This window comes from Salmo salar, chromosome ssa23 (assembly GCF_905237065.1).
Source record: "Salmo salar chromosome ssa23, Ssal_v3.1, whole genome shotgun sequence".
NCBI lineage: Eukaryota > Metazoa > Chordata > Actinopteri > Salmoniformes > Salmonidae > Salmo > Salmo salar.
Window position 1 is genome coordinate 9823795 of NC_059464.1, and position 10123 is coordinate 9833917.

At 45.6% G+C, this 10123-nt stretch overlaps 1 protein-coding gene across 1 annotated transcript in view; it reads left to right on the forward strand.

Annotated features, from left to right (window-relative positions):
• The window catches only part of LOC106584035 (putative tyrosine-protein phosphatase auxilin), a 52387-nt gene extending 43539 nt beyond the window's left edge, over positions 1–8848 (forward strand). The window contains 9 exon segments of the mRNA XM_045706311.1: positions 455–859; positions 2479–2634; positions 3029–3127; positions 3409–3546; positions 3698–3790; positions 3792–4037; positions 4268–4416; positions 4767–4943; positions 6675–8848. Coding sequence (XP_045562267.1) covers positions 455–859; positions 2479–2634; positions 3029–3127; positions 3409–3546; positions 3698–3790; positions 3792–4037; positions 4268–4416; positions 4767–4943; positions 6675–6776 — 1565 coding nt within the window. The 3' untranslated portion in view covers positions 6777–8848.
• The last annotated feature ends 1275 nt before the right edge of the window (positions 8849–10123 follow it).

Here is a 10123-nt window from a genome sequence, read left to right on the forward strand (position 1 = left end):
GAGACCACAAAACACTCTCATAAAAAAAGGTGTTATCTAGAACCTAAAAGGGTTCTTCAGCTGTCCCCATAGGATAACCCTTTGAAAAACCCTTTTTGGTTCCAGGTATAACCCTTTTGGTTCCAGGTAGAACCCTTTTGAGTTCAATGTAGAACCCTTTCCAGAGAGGAAAGAGATACTATTGTAGAGATACTAGCTATTGTAGTTAAAGGAAACCAGCTCCTTGTTAGAGGCAATATCCCTGGGTGAAGTTAGATTAGCTTTGTCACTCTGCAGTGGTGGCTAGCAATATGCATACCTATAGCAAAGTTACATTTCCTGTTCTCCTGTAGAATACTTTGTGGGAAGCAAACCCATGTATTAAAGGAAGACCACGTTTTCCTGATGTGACCTACCTCTTATCTCTCTCTCTCTCGTCTCCCCCTCCCCTCTCTCCGTCCTCTGACCCGTGTAGAGCCGAGCCGGTCCCATAGTGGTTCAGATGGTCGCCCTCACGGGGAGGACAGTGAGCCGTCTGATGATGAGATGCTGTCCCTGTCCAGCCAGCAGAGCAACGCTAGCGGAGAGCGACACGGAGGGGCCCAGGCTGGCCTCAGGGGCCCCAAGAGACCAGAGCAGCCTCAGGCCCCCGCCACTGCTCCTCCTCCCCCAGAAGAGATGGACCTCCTGGGCCTGGATGGGGCTGCTGTGAACCCCCCCTGCCCCACACCCCAGCCCCCAACCACCAACACCACCACGGACCTCCTGGGGGATCTGTTTGGAGCCTCCCCCCAGCCCCTGCCTGGGAGTGGGCCCGCCTCGGCCCAGTCCACCCCCCAGAAAATAGCCCCTCCCTCCACCTCCCCTTGCCCCTCCCCAGGTACGTAGTCAATGGAAATTATAACATAGAGTTGAAGTCGGAAGTTTACATACGCTTAGGTTGGAGTCATTAAAACTCGTTTTTCAACCGCTCAGGAAGGAGACGCGTTCTGTCTCCTAGAGATGAACGTACTTTGGTGCGAAAAGTGCAAATCAATCCCAGAATAACAACAAAGGACCTTGTGAAGATGCTGGAGGAAACGGGTACAAAAGTATCTATATCCACAGTAGCGATATAACCTGAAAGGCTGAAAGGAAGAAGCCACTGCTCCAAAACAGCCAATAAAAAAGCCAGACTACGGTTTGCAACTGCACATGGGGACAAAGATCATACTTTTTGGAGAAATGTCCTCTGGTCTGATGAAACAAAAATATAACTTTTTGGCCATAATGACCATCGTTATGTTTGGAGGAAAAAGGGGGAGGCTTGCAAGCCGAAGAACACCATCCCAACCGGGTAGCACGGGGGTGGCAGATCATGTTGTGGGGGTGCTTTTCTGCAGGAGGAACTGGTGCACTTCACAAAATAGATGGCATCATGAGGTAGGAAAATTATTTGGATATATTGAAGCAACATCTCAAGACATCAGTCAGGAAGTTGAAGCTTGGTCGCAAATGGGTCTTCCAAATGGACAATGACCCCCGAGCATACTTCCAAAGTTGTGGCAAAATGGCTTAAGGACAACCAAGTCAAGGTATTGGAGTGGCCATCACAAAGCCCTGACCTCAATCGTATAGAAAATTTGTGGGCAGAACTGAAAAAGTGTGTGCGAGCAAGGAGGCCTACAAACCTGACTCAGTTACACCAGCTCTGTCAGGAGGAATGGACCAAAATTCACCCAACTTATTGTGGAAAGATTGTGGAAGGCCACCCGAAACATTTGACCCAAGTTAAACAATTTAAAGGCAATGCTATCAAATAATATTTGAGTGTATGTAAAAGCTGAAATAAATCATTCTACTATCGTTCTGACATTTCACATTCTTAAAATAAAGTGGTGATCCTAATTGACCTAAGACAGGGAATTTTTACTAGGATTAAATGTCAGGAATTGTGAAAAACTGAGTTTAAATGTATTTGGCTAAGGTGTATGTAAACTTCCGACTTCAACTGTACATAGTTGCTGATCAACTCAATTCAAAACAGATCAAATTTTATTTGTCACCTGTGTAGACCTTACCGTGTAGACCTTACCAAGGAACTTGAAGCTCTCGACCCCTTCCACTACAGCCCTGTCAATGTGAATGGGGGTATGCTCGGCCCTCCTTTTCCTGTGGTCCACACTCAGCTCCTTTGTCTTGCTCACATTGAGGGAGAGGTTGTTGTCCTGGCACTCTCTGACCTCCTCCCTATAGGCTGCCTCATCGTTGTCTGTGATCAGGCCTACCACCGCTGTGTCGTCGGCAAACTTAATGATGGTGTTTGAGTCGTGGGTGACCACACGGTGAATTCAGGTTTATTTGTCTGTTCTTTATTTTATTTTCTCACAGATGTGTACATAGTATGTTTATCTATCTGTATCCTATGCCTGCCAGAAATAAATGCCAGTCCAAGATAAATAAAATATATTGAATTGAATTGAATAGTAATGGTTTATGCTTTTCTCTCTGCCCACCCAGCGTTCGACCCATTTGGGGCGGGTCCGATGCCCAAGCCCCAGGAGCTGATGGGTTCCTTCCGGGGTCCAGCAGGTAACCTTGGTAACCTGGGGCTGCCTGCCCCCCTCCTGCATGCAGCTCGCTCTCCGTCCCCCACTATGCAGAACACCCACAAGGGTGATGGCATGACTACACGCATCTGTAGAGGCACTATCTATCCACACATCTCACTATCCACTATCCACTTCTTTACACTGGTACTCTGTTGCTTTAGCCAAACTTTTGTGTTGGGTAATGGACTGCATGTGCATGCACATAATGTGTGATGATCAATGGGAATTTAAGCTGCAGGTTTTTGAGGGAGATCTGAATGGAATGGCTCTTGTATGGTTACAGTTATTGCTATTGGTATGGTTCCACTCTTAGTTGTGTAGCCTAACGGCAATGGTAATAATGGGGTTATGATTTGTGGTATGGTTATATGTCTGTGTGTGATGGTAGCATGACCTCGTCTCCTTCCTCCGATTGTCTGTTAGGCGTGTCTGTCACTGATGTTTCTGTGCTCTGATAGGACGGAGCTCCCCAGTCCCGCCCACCACCCCTGTGGTCACCATTCAGCAGCCTCCCAATGCCACGGGAGGATGGGACTGGAACAAGTCTGCAGCTCCAGGTAAGCTCTACTGATGTGCAACATTTACGGACAACATCTGCAGAGGCACTGGTCTGAGAACGTCGGAACTACCATCTGCCACGAACAACAGAGAGCTATGGCATGCTATCTACCATCCAGCGTATTGCGCCACCATAAGCACAGCGAGCATGTGTTAACGTCAGAAGGTTCTCTACTTAATAGCGCCCTCTACTGGTGCTCATGAGAATCACATTCATAGAACGGCAGTGCCTACTGTATTGTACAGTATTTCAACTGTGTTGTTGTGAATTCTGTGTTAGGAGGGGGTTTCAGTATGGGCAGTAAGTCAGCCAGTACCAGTCCTACCGGGTCAGTCCACAGCACCCCCACACACCAGGCCAAACCCAAGACCCTGGACCCCTTCGCTGATATTGGAAACCTGGGGGGCAGTCTGGGAGGTCAGTAGAGGCTTTCAATACTGTACTAACAGATGCTTTAAAATATGTAATGTTATGCTAGTTGTGTTATGACGGTTACGTTATAGATAGATAGCTTCATTCTCTGTGTTGAACTTTCTGTGACCGTTCCTCCTTATATCTCGGTCTATAGGAGGCTCTGGCTTCTCCAGTAAGCCTACCACCCCTACAGGCACCACCCCTGCCTTCCCACCCATGGGCTCCCCCCTCACGGCCTCCTCCCTCACCCCAGCACGGTGGGGGCTGGCAGGCTAACACAGGCTTCCCCTCCTGGCAGCCCGGCGGTGGAGGGCAGGCAGGGTGGCAGCCCCAACCCCAGGGTCAGGGTGGCCCACCCTCCCAGCCCAAACCCAGCCCCAGCCACTCCATGCCGCACACCTCCCCCTCCAACAGACCCAACTACAACATCAGTTTCTCTGCCATGGGAGGAGGGGCTGCTCCCAATGCAGCCGGGAAACCACAGCCCAACATGGGTGAGTCAGTGGGAGACTGGGAGGCTGGTTGTAATCATAATGGGATGGATAGACTGTTGGGTTGTTTTTCCCCCCCCAAACAACATGTGTTGCTCTTGATTAATGGACAAACGTGCCACCTGAAACTGACCTGTATGCATGTGATTTGTGCTGGTAGTCATTCATCATAAGACTGCACATATACGGTTTTATAAGCGGGATGAGAGAAGATGTTACATTCTCCCTCCCAGGTACCAAGCCCAAAGTTGCAACGGCTAACTTCGATGACCTGCTGTCTGGCCAAGGCTTTGCTGGAGCCAAAAAGAAGGAAGGTCCCAGGACAATAGCAGAGATGAGGAAGGAGGAGATGGCTAAAGAGATGGACCCCGAGAAACTCAAGGTAGTCTTACAGTGGCCAATCACTAGCCTTGGACCAAGAGTTGGAGAGTTTAGTGAAGATACAGTAGGACTAAAGGGGGGAAGGGAGTCAAATGTTGGTAGAGCATGGCGCTTACAACGCCAGGATCGTGGGTTCTATTCTATTCTCAGGACCACCCACATGTAAAATGTATGCACGCATCACTGTAAGTTGATTTATATAAAAATGTCTGCTAAATGTCATATTATTAGAGCCTCTTTAGACAGCCAGAGAAAAACCAGCTGACGATTTGGAAGAAGGCTTGTGAGATCTTTGTTGTATCGGTGGGTCTCCTGTTTATCTGACCCTGGCTCTCCCCTCTCTACCCCCAGATTCTGGATTGGATCGAGGGCAAGGAGCGTAACATCCGGGCCTTGCTGTCCACCATGCACACGGTGCTCTGGGAGGGGGAGACCCGCTGGAAGCCTGTAGGCATGGCTGACCTGGTGACCCCAGAGCAGGTCAAGAAGGTTTACCGCAAAGCCGTGCTGGTGGTCCATCCAGACAAGGTGAGAAGGAAGGGAGAAGTATACATTACACACAGTGTAACACACACGTACGCAAGCAAGCACACACGCATGCATTCACACGTTTCCACGCTCACACCCACACCCACGCGCACACACATCAGGGTTTCCGTTAGGAAAATGTGGCTCCGGACACTTGACATTTGCAACATTTTAATTTACTGGACATTTGAGAAATTTACCGGACCCATATGCATTGGGTGCGGAACCTGATTAGGGCATCCACCCACGGTGCTCAGAATGATAGATATCACATTTAGATGATGGTAATTCCTCTTAACAGAACATGCAACTTGGGGAGACCTTCTTACTGAATTCCGATACGCACGTTGAAGATGTTAGAATAACTGTCCACATTTACTTTTCCTCAGGCAACAAGACGAGTAACTACTATTCCCCATAGTAGAAAAGTTGACCTATTCTATTGGTCAGCTTGTCGAGAAAGAAATAGCCTATTCCAAACAGACTCTGGGACAGTTGTGGGACGATAGATCATTAAAAGAAATGTGTTTAAAGCTATGAGGCTGATGCAACAGATCAGAACCCTTAGCTTAAAATGTTGATAAACTAAACTCAGCAAAAAAAGAAACGTCCTCTCACTGTCAAGTGCGTTTATTTTCAGCAAACTTAACATGTGTAAATATTTGTACTCTGGAGCGGGACCCTCCACATAGATCCCGCTCCAGAGTACAGGCCTCGGTGTAACGCTCATTCCTTCCACGATAAACGCGAATCCGACCATCACCCCTGGTGAGACAAAACCACAACTCGTCAGTGAAGAGCACTTTTTGCCAGTCCTGTCTGGTCCAGCGACGGTGGGTTTGTGCCCATAGGCGACGTTGTTGCTGGTGATGTCTGGTGAGGACCTGCCTTACAACAGGCCTACAAGCCCTCAGTCCAGCCTCTCTCAGCCTATTGCGGACAGTCTGAGCACTGATGGAGGGATTGTGTGTTCCTGGTGTAACTCGGGCAGTTGCCATCCTGTACCTGTCCCACAGGTGTGATGTTCTGATGTACCGATCCTGTGCAGGTGTTGTTACACGTGGTCTGTCACTGCGAGGACGATCAGCTGTCCATCCTGTCTCCCTGAAGCGCTGTCTTAGGCGTCTCACAGTACGGACATTGCAATTTATTGTCCTGGCCACATCTGCAGTCCTGATGCCTCCTTGCAGCATGCCTAAGGCACTTTCACACAGATGAGCATGGATATTTATATTTATTTGGATATTTACGAATGATCTTTGAAAGACAGGGTCCTGAAAAAGGGACGTTTCCTTTTTTTTGCTGAGTTTATTACTTCTTCACATTATAAGCTCAGCAATGGACACAAGACAGTAGGCTACGCGCGAAAAACACAGTTGTCAAAAGCGCACCAAAATATACTTCATTGCATTCTATCTATTGCTTTAGTAAGCCCCGCGTGCCTTCCAAAATGATTCGGCACTCAAAATGATTCGGCAAAATATTCAGTCAACATTTCCATCACCGTTTGTCGCAACAAAGAAAGGTTGACAAAAGAAATCCACCCCCATTGAACGGATCCACATTTTCCTTCAACCTTTAGAACATTTCTTCAATAGCTGCCGTTTCCATTACACATCGCAATACATTTGTTTTGGTGACATTGCTTTTGGCGAATAAACCTGGGTCAATGAAAAACCTGCCTACTGATTTGATGTTTCCCCCCCCCCCCCCTATCTTCCCCTCTCCCAGGCCACGGGACAGCCCTATGAACAATATGCCAAGATGATTTTTATGGAACTGAATGATGCCTGGTCAGAATTTGACAGCCAAGGACAAAAAGCACTCTACTGAGCTGATAGAAAAAGAGAGAGAGAAAGCGAGACAGAGTTCCTGCCCACCCACCCCTGACCCCTCCGTGAACAATAATCAAGCTCCCACCAGATCTGTGACTCCCGCCTCCTTCTCTTCTCTTTACTGTCCCGTGGACTCCACAGAGACTTCAGTAGCCAGACTAACAGTGTAACCATGTCAGAAAAAGATCTGCCTACCCACCTGTCTTATGTATCTGGTGGCAGCACTGTCCAACAAGAACTGTTCAATGCTGTCCTACGTGTCCTAGTCCTGAACCAAGCAACGCAGAGTCATCCAGCTGTCTATGGAGACACATCACCAAATAGTGATACTGTCCACCTAATACACCGGACACAGGCGATAATGACATACCTGTAGTCACGGTGTGGTTAGTCACAGGTGCTGTGTAACAGCCAGGATATGACTGTATGAACTATAATCGCCAAGGAAGATGTTTAACAATGTTTTACTGTCAAATAACAACAAAAGAGACTCAGTGTTTAAAAAAAAAGCACAACTGGCTGGTTCTTGTGTTTACTTATCCTTGGTCTTAGAAAGGTGCAGTACGTCTTTAGGCTAGTCTGGTGACTCGTTTGCAGCCTGTAGTCACTCTAAAGGTACTCATTCGCATCTTTACATCCACTGTCTGGTGTCTACAGTCTCATAGCAACCAGGATGTAGAATATATCATCAAATAATTCCATATCACACTACTGTACTTATCTGAGAACCAAACTGCTGCTGCTAATGTTTCATCAGGCTTATCAACACCATTAGTAGTGTATTTACTTTTAATGACGTTAACTTATTTCCTTGTACTATCAGATGTTTGTGTCATACTGTGATGCTTATTTCTATTTTGATCCCTTCCAAAGAAGAACTGGTGTTTTATTTTGGAGAATGTTTAGTGAAATACGGTAGGGTCTTTTTCTATCCCTCTGCTGTCTCTCTCGGAAGCCTTTGCTATTTAATCACGAGCTTAGTCACGTTTTTATCAAAGGGCACATGTCACTGATGTCGTTTTGCAGATGGGTGCTTCAAAATACGGTATCTGATGTATGACAAATAACCCATCAAGCAATTTTAAGTTCATGTGCATCTGCTTTAGTAAGAGAGTCCCGGCCCCCCGTTTGTTTAAAGCATATGTTTTCTGCATGCGCTGACTGGGACCACTAATTGAAGGACTTGGACTTTATCTTACTGCATATGATCGCACATCATTTCATAATACATGGTCATGATACTGGCGTTTTGGTTAGACGACTATCCAGATCCTAACATGGAGCCATCTATCCCTCATCTGCATATCAGCACTCTGAAAGGATTTCAGGAAAGCATACAACACCTGACATGTACAAACCATGTCTTAACATACCGAAAGCTGCATATCGACGTTTCAGCCAGGCTTGTTCTCGCCATCTGTGTGGACCATTTAGCTAAACGAGAACAAGAGAGACACTGCACATCTATTTCATCTGATACAACCACTCACGTATTATTTCTCTGCTCGCATACTGACATTGTCAACCCTTTCCTGGGTTCCATCCTTTGTAGAAATGGCACCGCCTGGGTTGTGGACTAACGTGTGCACTGACTGACCACTGAGCAGTGTAGAACTAAAGAGTGTCTGTACGCTGTAGGCTCTGATGCTTTCTCTGGTGACTATACCAATGGCAGGAGTTGTGGCTGTGTAGTATGTATGTACAGTATGTATGTACAGTATGTACACTGAGGTTGTGTGTGTGTGTGTGTGTTTGTGAGAAAAGCCCTATTATGCTCCCTCGCTGATTGAAATCTCTGTCTACCTGCAATCTTAAGGCAATGTTAAAACGCTAACCTCTATATATAGTGGATGTGTGTTGTTGAAACCGCTGTACGTACATGAGGATGTGATACGGTTTGGATACAACTGCTGTACGTGTTTGCTTGTCTGCTGTAAAAGCATTACTACTAAAAGTGTTCACTTCTGTTTCTGTGTTTCTCTTTGTGGGTTCTGTTTACCCTCACAGGATGTACATAATGATAAAGTGATGAAGTGCAATGCACAAATAAATAGAGAAGTTGAAAATGGAGTGAGAGACTGTTTTCATTATTTTCCCACAAGTGTATTCTGCAGCTACGGTGTTCACGGCCCCTTTCAAGGACTTTTGTGAGACTCAATCTTTGTCAGGATTGTTATTATGCATAAATTATACATATATTGATATATCCATATTAATAATATTTGTGAAAATGTACTTTAAGATCACAGTAGATTATTACAGTAATCACATCTGGAACCACATTTTAGTAATTCACGTTGACCACTAGAGGACAGTGGTAGGCCAATTTAGAGTGTCCTCCCTCTGAGTGTCCTGCCTTATGACTGATCAATGATGTGAATACATGTTTATGTGGATGATGCTAGAAACGTATGGTATAGAGCTGCTATGGGCTCAGGCACATTGCATGTTATGTTCCTACTGTACCTCCTAGCATGTCTCTCTTTCATTTGTGAGATCTGATCTGAGATGAGTGGATAGGTGAGATTTCTGTGTGCCGTCAACCAAATCCAGACCCCTCATCACTGTCCCAAAGGAAATAGGGTAATGCTTTACATTAAGATGCCCCTATTACTATGTAACTACACAGTAATGACTGTGTAATTGCAAGGTAATAGGGTTTAGCGCTATCAGATATTACATAATTGGGAAAAGGAATGTATAATTACACATCCACCTGCTGAGGTTATTACACATTTTCTTGTTCCAGTATGTAGCTAATAATTTGTAATCACAAGTTTGTAATCACAAGTCACATGTGAATTATCATGTTAATGACTCAAACCAAAATGTGACATTGTTATATAACTACAGGGTGCCACTACCATCAAATCTACAGGTAATACCAGGGACGATAAATAGTCTAGGACCTAGTAACAACAACTGTAACAAGACACACCTCTCATTAACTACCAGTCATTTTCAAGTAGTTAAGTTCTATGTTATGACCTGGCTCAAAGGCTATCCCGAATCAAGTGTAACATAAGAACAATGTATTTACATAGGATACACTTGCAATTATCATGTACCTACCCAGGAGAAAGCAACTTAATGTAAAGTGAAACCCAGTTGGCTGTAACCTTTCTAATCACTATGAAGATACAATTTAGCAACCTTTGCAGACAATAGGCTAACCAGGAGACATGCATTTACAATGTACCTACCCAGGAGCAAGCAACTTAATGTAAAGTGAAGTGACCGTTTTCATTACTTTGTAGTTACAATGTAACAACCGTTGCTAAATAGGAGAAATAAGGAGATAAGTTAGACTTTCCTTTAATGGATTTGACAAAGATGAAAGTTCAA